Source organism: Panthera pardus, unplaced genomic scaffold, assembly GCF_024362965.1.
Source record: "Panthera pardus isolate Hobbes unplaced genomic scaffold, ASM2436296v1 HiC_scaffold_24, whole genome shotgun sequence".
Lineage (NCBI taxonomy): Eukaryota > Metazoa > Chordata > Mammalia > Carnivora > Felidae > Panthera > Panthera pardus.
The window spans coordinates 53,132,135-53,147,617 of record NW_026526810.1 but is presented as its reverse complement, the minus strand read 5'-3'; the positions used below and the strand labels follow the sequence as shown (position 1 = coordinate 53,147,617).

Genomic DNA, 15,483 nt, shown 5'->3' with positions numbered 1-15,483 from the left:
GTTAACAGTAAAGATGAAAGATTTTCTTTAGAATCATTGAGGGCTGATGAGTAGGGTGTGGTTTATGATCCTGGGGGACTAAGAGTATCTCAGGTGCCTTGAGTACTATCTAGTATAAAATGTGAAAGAAAGAGCGTCAAGGCCTTGAGGAAATTTAGGTAACAGAAATGTTACTACATGGGAGAGGGAAATTTCCCACCCAGGGCTTTATCCCAGACTCACATACTGGTTTAAAAAAATAATCTTAGGGGTGCTTGGGTGGCTCAGTCGGTTAAGCATCTGACTTCTGCTCAGGTCATGATCTTACAGTTTGTGAGTTTGAGCCCCACTTCGGGCTCTGTGCTGACAGCTCAGAGCCTGGAGCCTGCTTTGGATTCTGTGTCTCTCTCACTCTCTGCCCCTCCCCCACTCACGCTCTGTCTCTCTCTCTCTCAAAAGATGAATAAACGTTAAAAAATAAAATCTTAGGGGTGCCTGGGTGGCTCAGTCGGTTAAGCGGCCGACTTCGGCTCAGGTCATGATCTCGCAGTCTGTGAGTTCGAGCCCCGTGTCAGGCTCTGTGCTGATAGCTCAGAGCCTGGAGCCTGTTTCAGATTCTGTGTCTCCCTCTCTCTGACCCTCCCCCGTTCATGCTCTGTCTCTCTCTGTCTCAAAAATAAATAAACATTAAAAAAAATTAAAAAAGAAAAAAAGAAAAAAAAAAATCTTAAATGTAAAGACCCTTGTCTCACTATGCCTCTCCTCCCCTCCCCAAACTCTCAAGGTCACATCCTCGGAACCATGAGGAAGGATAAAAATGAGACAGAACATATTTTCTTAACTTTCAGGTTCTACGCTAGGAATAATTTAGTTGATTACTTTCATTATAGTGGGGGAAATGCCAATGAATTTAATTCTCATCTGCCATTTTGGCTTTCACTTCAGCTAAAAGGTCTTCATGTTATGAAAAAGGATTTCATATCTAGAATGGAGTATATTCTGTTTATTTTGGGCTTCAGGTGTATGGATCACTTGAATTAAGCCCCTTAAAGTAAATTTAGGGGTTGGTTGGTTATGTAGTGTTACTACATAACTGCTACATAGGAAAATTCTTGGGATTCTTAGCTCTCATTCGAATTTAGGAAGACAAAAGGAAAGGATTTGGAAAATGTGTTCTCAGTGTCTCAACAGAGAGGACTCCAAAACCCTTCTCATTATTATCTGCGCTCAAAATCCTAGAAAAATGAGAGGGGATGACTTGTGCTCTGAGCAAAGGGTACTCTACAGAGTTTCAGGCCTGATTTCTCAGGTATGGTTAAGAGCCTAGGCTTTGTGGTCAGATAAATCTGGGTTTAAGCCCCAGCTCTGCCACTACTTGATGTGTGAGTTTGGACAAGTTACATAATTTCTCTCAGCTTCAGTCTTCCATCTGAAAAAATGACGATACGGTAGGAAGCCATGTCAGGAGGGTGTGTTAGCGGTAAGATTGCATAAGATGAAGCATAATATGACTGTACCTAATACAGTGCCTATCACGTGGAGGGTGCTCAATAGTGGTACTTTTTGGCTCTTCTAAAGCCAATCTAATGATCCAGAGAAGCACGTCTGCGGGGGGACAGCTACTTAGGAGACAGCAGTAGGGAAACATTTTGTCCCAATAACGCTGGTCTCAACTTCCCTTTTCTTGATTTTTTTTTTTTTTTTTTTTTTAAAGCAGTGTTTCTTCTCATATGAGTTTGGGTCTTTTTTCTAGGGAGACCAAAGAAGGGGGAAGAATTATCATGGAAGTTGATGGCAAAGTGGCAAAAATCAGAAATTTAAAGGTAAGCCTGAAATTGTTTTCCTTTCTCTTTCCACTGAGGAGTTTGTATGATTACAGGGGCTTCTGGGATAAAGATGTGTTTAGGGTAGAGGATTGGGAGAGGGAAGAGTTATAACCTACTACAAAGCAAGTATAAAAATAAGGCAGGAAAGAAGTATAGGAATTGTGGCACGGCAGCCCAAGTTCTGTCAAATAGGGTGCAGATGTTTAGAAACTGGTTGGTAATTATTTATGGGCACCATGGCCAGTTTAAGTCATGCTGGGTACATCTGTGGATATACTTAATTCGCCTGACCACGAGTTAGATTTTGTCCCAAGTCCCTCATTTGATATCACTTAATTTAGAGGCATTACTATAGATTTTAATATGCATCAGATCTCAGAATGGAGTAGGTCACTATCCTGGGTCTTGTTACAGATTTTCTTTCACAGATCTGACTGACCTTTGAGTCACAATTGGACAAACGCTGGGAACTTCCTCCCCCACCCCACACCCCCTCCCAGGGCTGATTTCCTCCATCCTATTCCTTCCTTTACCAGAACAGCGGAAGTGGAAGAGTTTCTTTCTTTCTGGGCCTTGGGGTGTGAGGAGGGAAGCTGGCCATGTGACTGCTGCTATAGACAGCTTGCAGGTAATATTAAGCACTCCTGAGAGTGAGGAAGCTGACTTGCAGGAGTGAGGGTTATCAAGAACCCAGGCCTTCCAGCCATGCCCACTCCTGTGATGTGATGTGATGTGATGTGATGTGATACGATGTTTCCCTTGACAGCAGCTCTGGGCTAAAAGAGAACAGGACCTGCCAAACTTGCAACAGGAGCTCCCCAGGGACAAAAGACCTTTTATTCTCTGCTGTCTCTTATTTATGTCTCTGTTGCTTAAACACTTCAGGGGCTTTGTTCTGAAGGTGAGACTTTTGGTTTTTAAGAATAAATCCTGGCCAGGATCAAACTCTAATCTGCTCCCTGCACACCTCCTTAGCTGTCTACTTCCTTGAAGTCATTTATCCACTAAAAATTTCTTAGTCATTCTGATAGCCTCTTTCTACTGTAGTTTATGGTGGCTAGTGCTGGGGGTTGTCTATCTCTGTTCAGAGTCTAAATGTTAAATAGTAAGACATTTCTGGGAATAATACCATTCTCCCCAGTACCTGGAAGTCAGTGTGGTTCCAAGCTCTGGCTCTACCCTCATCTACCATGGGCAGTTGGGTTGGTCCTTGCTTCTGTCCATTGTGCTTCCTAATTCACTAGGGGTGGATACCCAGGGACCTCTGTGAAAGCCCTCAGTTGGTAGACTGTCAGGCCCAGGCACCGAACTACACATGCACTCCTAGTATCCTTTACAGAAATGCCTGGAGAAAAAATGATAGTGATAAGAAGATGCTCCTAGAGGGACTTTCTCTCCTAAGCTGCTCTGTGCTTGGTTCATATATAGGCAGATAGGTGACAGCATGATAGGCACATTTAATTCTCCAGGGGTTTTAAATGAGGAAATGACAAAGGTTACTTTTTTTTCTTTAGGTAGATAACATAAAGATTTTCATGACCAGTTGAGGTCTCTGTAGCTATAGCAGGGAGGAATCAGGTGGCACTGGCTAGATTCTGATATTATGATAGAAAAGACTATCCTATGTTTGATTTTAGGTGGACAGTCGACCAGATGGCTTTGGTGACTCCCGGGAGAAGGTGGTGGCATTTGGCTTTGATTATTGCTACTGGTCAGTCAACCCAGAGGACCCCCAGTATGCATCTCAGGATGTGGTAATGTCATTTTCCCTTCACTCTCCTCAGTTCTGACTGGATAATTATTGGGAAATTAACATGGGGCCTGGCTATATCTTACTTTAATATTTTGGTCAGAAACTAATGATGTTCTGCTTTGAGAAATAGTAGTGAGAGGCTTCGGTTGCAGAAAGAACAAAGGAAATGGGAAAAGACTGCTTGCTCAGGTCATGAAAGTTGGCTAGTGTCCATTTAGGCTTGGGCCACAGCAAGATTCAGATGGGTAGAAATTAGTTCAGGTACTGTTCTACTCCTACGGCAGATAAATGGGCTCACCTAAAACTTGGCCTTTGGTATATACAGCAAAAGGACCCGGAATCCTAGAGGCTAGTATCTTTGACACTCAGGCTTGTTCTTATGGTCCTAGGCTGAGTGTAAAAGGGCTAGACATCTAGTCTGGCAGCCTGCAAGGTATGTGAGAAGTGAATTCTATTGATCTGCTGAGGATTGAGAGGACCAGTCAAGGCCTTCCCAGCAAGACTGTCGGTCACCCTTCCTGCCTCTGGTAGTTCTACTTAGCTCTCTCACAAGCTTCTGAGGCAGCAGGTCTGGCCAGCTGAGTCCACAGGGCTTCTCTCTGTTTCTGTGAAGCAGCAGCATTGTCCTTGTTGGAGCACTGTTGAAGGTCATGCATTCAGTCCCTGTGATGGCCTGCAAACCTTGCCCCATTGAGTTTTATGACCACAGACAATAGCCCTCGCCTCAGCAGTTACCAAGATACTTTCTATGAAAGTCCATCCCTAATATTAGAAAAATCACTTATTTGGCCTTCTGTGGGTCAATATCATCATACCTACATATGAAAAAAACAGTATACGAATAAGTCCTTAGGAAATACCACTGGAAATGGAAATATTTTCGGGGGAAGTCTGGAAGAACATTGCCTATCAGTCTATATACTTTTCCTTAAATGTTTATTTATTTTTGAGAGAGTGAGTGCATGCGTGAGTGGGGGAGGGGCAGAGAGAGACCGGGACAGAAGATCTAAAGCGGGCTCTGCACTGACAGCAGAGAGCCTGATGCAGGGCTCAAAGTCACCAAACCATGAGATCATGACCTGAGCCAGAGTCGGATGCTTAACCAGCTTGGCCACCCAGGCACCTTGTCAGTCTGTATACTTTTGAATAAAAAGCTAAAGTATGTTTTCTGCTAAGTGTTTTAGTTTTTTGTGGACCTTTTTCTGATTATGCCAAAGAAGCAATGTTATCAAGTTTGAGTGACTTAAAACATGAAAAAAAATATGGTGGGCGCCTGAGTGGCTCAGTCAGTTGAGTGTCTGACTTCAACTCAGGTCATGATCTCACGGTTTGTGAGTTCAGGCCCTGCATCGTGCTCTGCTGTCAGTGCAGAGCTGGCTATGGCTCCTCTGTCTGTCTGTCTGTCTGTCTCTCTCTCTCTCAAAAATAAACATTAAAAAAAAGAAGTTTGAGTGATTTACAGTACTGATTTTTTGCCACTGCAGACTTCTGAGATGATTGAGTAGTTTTAAAACATGGGAGTGTAATTCCCCCATTCTTCTCTTCTGAGGGGAACATGTGGAAACAAGACCCTAGACTACTGTGGGATTTGTTGTCTCTGTGGGCCCCTTCTGTTGTAATATGAGCACCCTATATTTGTAGTCACAAGGCGTTTGCTGTAAATGCTTAGCAGAAAACGTCAGTGTGGGTAGTATCTGGTCCCTACCATATTTTCTGTCCTTTGGAATATGAAGGCGCTGGCATGTCCAGGCTTTTCTTTTGGACCTTGATTTTTATCCTAGCACTCAAGCATGTATGAAGTATCTGGTTCCTGGTGTTTGTAACTGTTCTACTGACATCCTTCATGCAGAGGCAAGAAAGGAGCTGACTTTCAAATAAGAGGATGGGACTCCTTCAGCCTTTCACAGTTGTGACTAAATACCCTTCTACATGTGTCATAGAAGACAGTGGTCTTTATTAGCAGAAAGTATGAGCATTCTAATGGCTGTTTCAGTCCTGCCTGGCTATAGCATACCTAGATATGGATATAAGAAAAGTTAACCATTTTGTGTAACATTTGATAGAGTAATAATCTGGGTCAGTGATGTATGTAAACAAAACAAAACTACGTATCTGTATCTATATATGTCTCAACAAACTTGGGTATAATTTAGGTGTGCATTTATATAACGTAAGTATAAGAATAATCTGGTGGGAAGCCCAGAAGTCCATAGTGGAGGGGGTCATAAATATGATTCTTCTTCTCTTGCTTGGTTTGAAGTTCAATGGAAAGATCAAATGGGAATTGGACAGGAAGCCTGTGCAGAGAGATAAAACCAGTGTCCCCTGAGGTTTATTCTGACTTGTTTATTAATGTCTAAGGCCCTCATCAGTCCCAAGGGGAGTTAAAATAGGAGATAGCAGGGAAGGAGCCTCTGTCACAAGCTAAAGTAGGGCCAAATGTCCCTGAATAATGGCAGAACTCATATGCATATAAGTTGGTCGGAGAGACTCATTGCTTTAACACAGAAATTGGAGCCCAGACTTAACCCTGAGGTCACCAGGATAGGCGGGGCAGACTGTCGTAAAATTATAGGACATGGGGTGGGAAGAATTTTAATGTCATCCAGTTCATCCTCTCCCAAAGTACAACATAGCATTTATGATCATATTTTGGGGGTGGAGGTGAGAGGGGGCAATTTTATTTTTATTTAAAAAAATTTTTTTAATGTTTATTTATTTTTGAAAGAGAGACAGAATGCAAGCAGGGTAGGGGCAGAGAGAGAGGGGGAAACACAGAATCCAGAGCAGGCTCCGAGCTGTCAGCACAGAGTCTGACATGGGTCTCGAACTCATGAACCGTGAGATCAGGACCCGAGCTGAAGTCGGACTACTTAACCAACTGAGCCACCCAGGTGCCCGGGCAGTTTTATTGAAGTATAATTTAGATACAGTAAAATTCACCTTTTCAGTGTACAGTGTGCAGTTCTCTAAGTTTTGACAAACACGATTGTGTAGCTTATGCTATATTCAGTATATAAAACAGTGCATCATTCCCCAAATCTCTTTATGTCCCTTTGCAGTCAAACTGTTCTTACCTCTAGGCCCTGGCATCTGCTAATCTGTTTTCTGTCACTACAGTTTTGTCTGTTCCCAAATATCATGTGAATGTAATAAAATAGTATGTAGCCTTTTGAGTCTGGCTTCTTTCAATTAGCATGATGGATTTGAGATTCACCTCTGCTGTTATGTGTGTTATCTTATTCTGACCTTGAATCAGAGTTACTTAAATCATCTTGGCCAGAAGGAATCTTGTGACTTTGGAAACACTGATTCTAACTCCAAAGAGCAAGGGACCAAGTCCCTGTAGGACTGAGCCCTCTTCATCCTTGGCTCTCTTCCTGTTGTGAGGAAGCACTGTCCTTACCCACAAAAATACAGTACTGATTTCAGAATATTCAAATATTCTGAAAACGTTCCCCCACTGGCTGTAGGAGGATTTTGAGCAATATCATAAGCCATTGCTTGATAGATGTTGGCAAGAATGTCATCTATTAAGTGTCGGTGCTGCCTCATCACAGTCTCTTAGAATGTTAGAGCTCGAAGGGAACTTAGCAATCATCTAGGCCAGGGCTTCTCAACCTCACTACTTACTATTGATATTTTGACCAGATAATTGTTTGCTGTGGAAGTCTGTCCTGTGCACTGCAGGGTGTTTAGCAGCACCTCTGGCCTCTACCCTCTAAATGCCAGTGGCAGTCCCAGTCAGGAAAATAAAAAATGTTTCCAAACCCTTCATGTTCCAGATTACAGCTGTGTGATTTATATGGCATTATATAGGCAGTTAAGGCCCAAGTGGGACCGGACCCATACTTCTTATGGTGGTCTTTTCATTGCACTGTACTCTTCTACCTCCCTGTTTTTATATTTATTTTACGATCTGAAAAGATAGGTTCAAGATTAGCATTTCTTAGTGTTTTAGCACCTCCTAATCTTTAGTGGTGACACGCTTGATAAATAGATCAGGCGTCAACAAACATGGGCCTCTAGAGAACAAGGCACTACTGCAAGTTCTAATGAGAGGCTGCTTTATTTGTTAAATATCTATAGTTTCTAAATGTTTATCATTCCATTTGATCATCTCCCAAATCTGTTTAGTCTATCCTCTATATTCCATCTTATAGATAAGGAAACTACAGTACATAAAGGTTATGAGACTTGCCCAAGTCACTTAACCAGTAAGTGGTGGAGCAGGGATTCAAATCCAAGACTGTCCAATTCTAAATTGTATGTTAGCAAGTCTCATTGACCCTCAATGTTAAAGTCTCATTTAGTCTACTAGAGACCTAGTCATCTCTTCACACATATTATCTGATTTAATCCCTTCAGCAGCCTAAAAGGTAGAAGATTTTATCCTTTGATAGTTGAGAAAATGTAGGTTTAGGTTACGTGATCTGCCCAAAGGTCACACAGTAAGAAATGAGTCTTAGATTTGAACACAGGGTTATCTGAATGCAGAGTTCATATGATTTGCTACAATACAGTATAAAAAGAAAAACAAAAGGGATATAGGAAAAGGAAGAGATGGTAAATTAGGAAAGAAAAGAGATGGTGAAGAGAGAAAAGAGTGTAGTGAATGGGCAGTGGTAGGGGATCATACCACTTGTCTTGTCCATTACCCTGTGACCTTGGTGTCATTAGCTTCCCGTTCTAAAGGCAAGTCAGCGTTGGTCTAAATTGTGTTTTTAGTGTTTGTTGATATTTGGACTTGTAGTAAGGCTTTTCTTCAAAATGGGCCTACATTTTATCTGGCTTGAATCTGTATTAAAGTTAATCCAGTTTCTGAAGTTAGACTTGGGTTTGAATTCAGGCATAGCCACTTATTAGCTGGCTGGCTTTGGACAAGTTACTTAAATTTTCTGAGTTCTAGTTTCTTGAGCTTGAGTTACTGTGAGGAGGAAATGAAATAATTAAGTTCCCAGATCAGGGCTTGGCAACTGCAATTTGATAAGGGGGTTCCTGAGTACTGTGGCTTGGTTCCCTATGGTGATTACCCTATCACAGTACAAAGGAAGTGAGGCTCAGGCTGCTAAGAGCTGAACTAGACTTGAAAATCTCTTCTTTGAATCTGGTTATGATCTCTTCTGGATCAGCATGCTGCACTTGGAAAATTAACTTCCCTTCCCTTCCTCCTGGTCAGGAATATCTGTTGGAGTGGGAGTCCTCTGCTCAAGTGTATTGTGTTTGGATAATTTTGTGTTTGTAAAAATTTCCATGAAGAGCTTTAGCTCAGCTTTACCCACAAAGGACTGTAATTGGCTGTCAAAACAAGTGCAGACTGAGTCAACAGAAAGCACGTCCAGGAACAAAAAGCTACCCAGCCCTTTGTGGAAAGCAGTTGCTCCTATTCTCCTGGGAATCTTTATTTTAAAATGGCCAGTTATTTGGCTGAAGCACTTGTATCTTTTCCAGATAAAAAATCGTGTGAGTGTGCAGGAGATTTCCTCCTCCTAACCACTGGATCCAAAACTGAAATTATAGCAGCAATGTGATTGTGCTTTTGTTTTTATAATATTATTTAACCTCCACAGTGCACTGAATACCAAACAACACACATAAGTACATCCATTGCCTACCCTCAAAGAGCCCCAGAGGGGGTGCGGGGAATGTGTGTGTGTGTGTGTGTGTGTGTGTGTGTGTGTGTGTGTGTGTGTATTCCTCAGAATTTTCTTCATGCAGAATCATGTCACCTGTGAATAAAGACAATTTGGTTTCTCTTTTTTTAATTTTTAAGTTTATTTATTTATTTTGAGAGAGAGAGAGAGAGAGAAAATCTCAAGCAGGCTCTGAGGGAGCAGCACAGAGCTCCATGTGGGGCTTGATGTCTCGAACTGTGAGATCATGATCTGAACCGAGATCAAGAGTCAAATGTTTAACCCACTAAGCTACCCAGGCACCCATTGCTTCTTCTGGACTTTAGCTTGAGGATGTTAGAAACTTGGAGTCTTCAGAGGAAAACCTCACATGCCCCTAAAAATGATGAAAGGACCGACTACAGGAACCAAGAGGAAAGCCACTATCAGTATAGTTTACCTTGTATGCATTTGCATGTGATTATTTAATGAAGAAATGTCAGTTCAGAGACGGGACGACAGAGAGGTAATAATAATGTTTAAGTACAGAACATGATGATTTTAACAGTTTATGAAGCATTAAAACAGTTGGTCTTCATTTCCATTAGTACAAAATAGAGGATTTCAAATTAAATTGTAGCAGATTGTATGTAATTAGGACATGAAGAATAACTTGTGCAGAGTTTTTGAATCCTTATATGTGGTTGCTAGATATTTATACTTTAGAATTCCAGAATGTTGAGGGGCACCTGGCTGGCTTATTCAGAAGAGCATGTGACTTTTTTTTTTAATTAAAAAAATTTTTTTTTAATGTTTATTTATTTTTGAGAGAGAGTGTGTGAGCAGGGGAGGGGCGGAGAGAGGAGAGATACAGAATCTGAAGCAGACTCTAGGCTCTGAGCTGTCAGCACAGAGCCCAACATGGGGCTTAAACTCACGAACTGCAAGATCATGACATGAGCCGAAGTCAGGCACTTAACCGACTGAGCCACCCAGGCACCCCATTTTTAAATTTTTAAAAATGTTTATTTATTTATTTGAGACAGAGCAAGTGGAGGAGTAGCCGAGAGAAGGAGAGAGAGAATCCCAAGCAGGCTCTGCACTGTCAACTGAGAGCCCAGTGTGAGGCTCTCACTAACCATGAGATCCTGACCTGAGGCAAAATCAAGAATCAGTCACTTAACCGACTGAACCCTGAGCATGAGACTCTTGATCTCTGGGTCATGAGTTCAAGCTCCACTTTGGTTTCAGAGATTACTTAAATAAAAACTTTAACAAAAATACAGAATATTGATATTAGAAGAATTGTAGAGACAATTCAAGATACTTACTTTAACGATGAAAGCCTAGAGAGACAAAAGTCAGTTACGGGATTTTTTTTTTTTTTCTTTTAGTCTAGTCCAGAATTGTCCTTAATGTTTCAGGGAAGTGCCTGTTGCTTATTCTAGTGATGAGGGTCATCAACTGCAGCACAGTGGTTCCTGCATGGCAGAAAATAGGCTGCTTAGCAGAATCCCAACGAAAGCTCTTGTTCTTTTTTTTTTTTTTTTTTTTAATTTTTTTTTTTTAACGTTTTATTTATTTTTGAGACAGGGAGAGACAGAGCATGAACAGGGGAGGGTCAGAGAGAGGGAGACACAGAATCTGAAACAGGCTCCAGGCTCTGAGCTGTCAGCACAGAGCCCGACATGGGGCTCGAACCCACGGACCGCGAGATCATGACCTGAGCCGAAGTCGGCCGCTTAACCGACTGAGCCACCCAGGTGCCCCCGAAAGCTCTTGTTCTTAAGAATGTTTCTGTTCTTGGCTCTGTACTCATTCAAGTGAGGAAGTGGCACTATTGCCATCTAGTAGCACGGGGAAGTATTGAGTGCCTACTGTGGATTCTCTCATGTAACTGGGCTGTGATTAGATACTGCTGGCACAGAAGCAGTGTTTCTCTCTGGGGACCCCAACTCATTATAAGATGAAGACAGATGATCTATTACTTCCTCAGAACACAAGTAGAGTGAGGTAGAGAAGTGGACTATGACCCTCACTTCTTTTATGCCTTACTTGTTTTGTATCTTCTGAGCTTGGAGTGTGAATGGAGGCTTTGGGGACAGAGTAGAGAAGGTGGAAGAGTTACTGAAACTGAGGAGAGACCTTAGAGGAGCAAGAAGAGGGGAAAACATGAAGAAGAAACTACAGTTAAAAGGAATTTGAGAGTTTACAGAGGGGGAGATGCTGTTAGGATTGTACTGTTCCTTACAGTAGGTATTATTATCCCCATTTCAGAATAGAAACCGGCTCAGATAGTTTGGATACCTTGGTTTAAGGTCCTACAATCAAGTCATAGATCCAGGATTCAAACCCTTGACTGTGTGACTCCAGAGTCCAAGGTTTCGAATGCCATGCCACACAGAGCTGCACAGCTCTATTTCTGTATTTCCAGTGTCACACAGTTTATTTTTTTTTAAAGATTTGACTTATTTAATTTTTAAAGTTTATTCATTTATTTTGAGAGAGAGAGAGAGAGCAGGGGAAGGGTAGAGAGGGAGAATCCGAAGCAGGCGCTGCATTACCAGTGCGGAGCCCAGTGTAGGCTCAAACCCACAAACCGTGAGATCATGACCTGAGCTGAAGTCAAGAGTTGGATGCTTAACCCACTGGCACCCCTTAAAGATTTTATTTATTTATTTATTTATTTATTTATTTATTTATTTATTTAAGATTTTATTTTTAAGTAATTGCTACACCCATTGTGGGGCTTCAACTCACAACCCTGAGGTCAAGAGTCACATGCTCCAGTGACTGAACCAGCCAGGTGCCCTCAGTGCTGCACATTTGAAATGACCCATCAATGGTTATTGGATTAATGATTCAATTTATGGTTCAGTGGGTGAAAGACAAATTAAGACTCTGCCTTCTTGAATCTTGCTACCTGTTTTGAGAAGACTTGCGGTTTACTTAAGTTAGAGAACCACGTACTCCTATCAGTTTCTCTGGGCATCCCTTTTCCCTAAAGCATGTATGTGTTAGGGGAGCTGGGGAGCATGTGGGCGTCAAAGCATTTTCTCATGAATATTTGCAGAGCTGTGTACATTCCATCACTCGTGCTATTTCTTCCCAACCAAGATGGAGCCAGAAGTAGAAGGGAGAGAAGTTTATAAGAAAAAGCCTTTTTGTGCAATAACTGGATGAGGCTGTGCAGGCACAAGTGGGGGAAGGGAGATTATCATGAGTGTTTCATTTCAGTATGTTACCCCTGCCAGCAGCACAGCTGCTCAGCTACATAAGCATCGCCATGGGCTGGATTTTAAGGCAATAAGGTCATTCTTTTGGCTTCATCTAACACATTTTTTCCTCTCCAGAAACTTGATTATGAATCTTTAAAGAGTAGCTTTCAGACTTATAAAAATCTGAGGAACTGGGATCTTTGAAACTTAATGTTTGCTGCTGGTGCTGGATACCTGTACAAAAACTAGAGAAATCTTTTAAAATGCAAAAGCTTGATGGCATTTTTTTTTCCTCCCCTGTGAGCCAAGGGTAACAGAAATTTCTGGTACTGTCTGGGTCCTTGAGTCTAGGCCGGAGAGAGAGGTTATCTGTAAGGGAGGCATGCCCAAAGCTCAGTAGTCACTTGCAGACATGGGGCAGCCTAAGTACAAATATAAATAGGGTTCCTGAGACAGTTGTCCTTGACATTACCCAGAAGTTCTCTTGCTCCTGTGTGCAATGCTGACAAGTTGTCCCATATGTGCACTCCCTTTACATTTGAATTTGTCCTGAGTTTTAAAGGGTCGTCAATTAAATCCTTGAAGAAGAGAAGTGTGATGGTGATGATTACTTTGAGAGGCTTTTTTTTTTTTTTTTTGTACTTTGAAAGTTTTTGGAAAAACAGATTTACAGAATCGTCTAAAGGAGGGCATATACAATAAACAGCAGCCCTTTGAACAAAAGTCTACCACAGTAGACACTCATGTACAGGCGGACTGATAATGGTAAGCCTCTCCAGAGGAGGCTACCTGGTCTGCCTTGCCAGGTGCTAAATTCTCTTGCACATACATACTTACACAGTAAGTCTGTGTCCAAGCACCCTCTCAGCACCATGTCAATGGTCCTCTGTTTGGGGGAGCCAGTCCAGCTGACCAACAAAAGGCCCCTTCTAAGTACAGTGTTCTGAAAAGGGTTCATGAAGTGTGGAGAAAGAAATGGGATTGGTTTCTCCCTAGTTTTATACTCAGCAGAAAGCAGATGACTGCATAAAAGTGTTGACAAATTGATTAGTTTATTAAAATACTTTGCTATAAAGGCAATACAAGCTAATTATAAAATGTGCAAATAGTAAAGAAAAGTATAATGTGAAAAGTAAAGAAAACCTTCCCCTGCCAGGCCTCCCCTCCTCCCCAAGTCTTACTCTAGAGGTAACCACTGTCTACAGTTTCTTTGGTATCCTTCCAGACATTCTGTAAACATAAATAAGTATGTATTATATAGCCTTTTAAAAAGGTGGCGTTTACACTATACGTACTATTTTTCAATGTGCTTTATTCTACTCAGCTTAGGTTGGCCCTAATTTATTTGCTATACATATGGTTCTACCTCGTTGTTTTAGTGCTACATAGAATTTGATTGTATAAAGGTATTACAGTTCTCTAGTAATGGACAATTGGGATATTTCCAGGTTTCTTCTGTGATACACAATACCGGAATGAGCATCTTTGCATTTTTGCAAGTATAACTGTAAGATGCATTTCTAGAAGTGCTGTTGCATGTTCAGAGAGTTTGTGCATTTCATTTATTTATTTTTAAATGTTTATTTTGAGAGAGGCAGAAGGAGCTTGCACACGTGAGCTGGAGAAGGGCAGAGAGAGGGAGAGAGAGAATCCCAAGCAGACCCCTCGCTGTCAGTGCAGAGCCTGACATGGGGCTTGAGCTCATGACCATGAGATCACAACCTCCGCTGAAACCAAGAGTTGGATGCTCAACCAACTGAGCCACCCAGGCATCCCAGAGAATTTGTGCATTTTAAATTTCAATAGATTTTTGTCTAATTGCCTTCTAAAAAGATTGTACCAGTTTATACCCTTAACAGAATACCCTACTGTATCCCTTGTCAATACTAAGTATTACCAAACTTTCTAATCTATGTCCATCTACTACTACTAAAAATAGTATCTTGTTGGCTTTGCTTTTCTTTCATTATAATTGAGATTGAGTATCTTTTCAAGTTTCTTGGCCATTTTTGTCATAATGTGTTCATATATTTTCCCCATTTTTCTACTGTCATGTTCATCTTTTTCTTATTTGTAAGAGTAGTTAGCATATTAAGGAAATTGATCCCTCTGTTTCAGATGCTGGAAATATTTCACATTTTTCCTTTTGATTCTGTTCATGGTAGTTTTTTGTTTTTTTTTGTCTTTGTGTATATGTCTTTTTTATTTTTCATTGCCTCTTTTTTAAAAAATATAATTTATGGTCAAGTTGGCTAACATACAGTGTGTAAAGTGTGCTCCCTTGAGCCACGAGATAATGACCTGAGCCCCACACACTCACATTATGTTTACCCAGCACATAGCATATGCCTGACATACAGTAGATAAACATTTGTTGAGTGAATGAATGCTGTTGCTGCAACCTTGTAGCCCAGGATGCTCAGCCTCCTTCCCTCTGGTTAAAAATCTTCATGGCCCCAAATTATCTAAAGTGAAAGTATCTATCTCCCTTTTCTGTTTCTGGAATGGGAGTAATGACATGGCCTCTATCTGCTGGGTATCCAGGATGTTCTTGAGGCCACTGTGCCACTACACAAAAAACAGAACAAAACAAAAAAACCCCTGTGATTAGCCTCCATATCCCTTGGAGTTTGGAGCAGCTCAGAGGTGGAATGTGGGAGTCTGGCCTCCTGGAACACTTGGAAAGATGGACATTCTAACTTCCTCTTAGCTTCACCCTGGACTGGCACCACCGAATCCACTCAAACACATCTTGTACGTTTTTATTCTTGCCTTACAATCTTTGCTTAAGCCTTTCCCTCTGACTAAAATGTTTATCTACTGTATGTCAGGCATATGCTAGGTGCTGGGTAAACATAATGTGAGTGTGCAGGGCTCTCAGGTCATTATCTCATGGCTCTCGTGTTCAAGTCCTGCATCAGGCTCTGTGCTGACGGCTCAGAGCCTGGAGCCTGCTTCAGATTCTGTGTCTCCCTCTCTCTCTGCCCCTCCCCTGCTCATGTTCTGTTTCTCTCTCAAAAATAAATACATTAAAAAAAGTAAAAAAAAAAAACCCAAACATATTGTGAGTGTGTGTATTTATAAGAGACAGAGTT

At 41.5% G+C, this 15,483-nt stretch overlaps 1 protein-coding gene across 8 annotated transcripts in view; it reads left to right on the top strand.

Moving 5' to 3' along the window:
• Window positions 1–15,483, top strand: part of STARD9 (StAR related lipid transfer domain containing 9) — a 119,980-nt gene that overhangs the window by 4,384 nt on the left and 100,113 nt on the right. For 7 of the 8 annotated variants that reach the window (XR_002078072.2, XM_053889143.1, XM_019442405.2 and 4 more), the window contains exons 2-3: window positions 1,733–1,802; window positions 3,443–3,559. Coding sequence is in view for 6 of the 8 variants with exons in the window: in XM_053889143.1 (XP_053745118.1) it covers window positions 1,733–1,802; window positions 3,443–3,559 (187 nt within the window). In the remaining 2 variants the exon portion in view is untranslated. Of the gene's footprint in view, window positions 1–1,732; window positions 1,803–3,442; window positions 3,560–15,483 lie in introns of those variants that run through there. The other variant, XM_053889142.1, reaches the window with a different exon arrangement.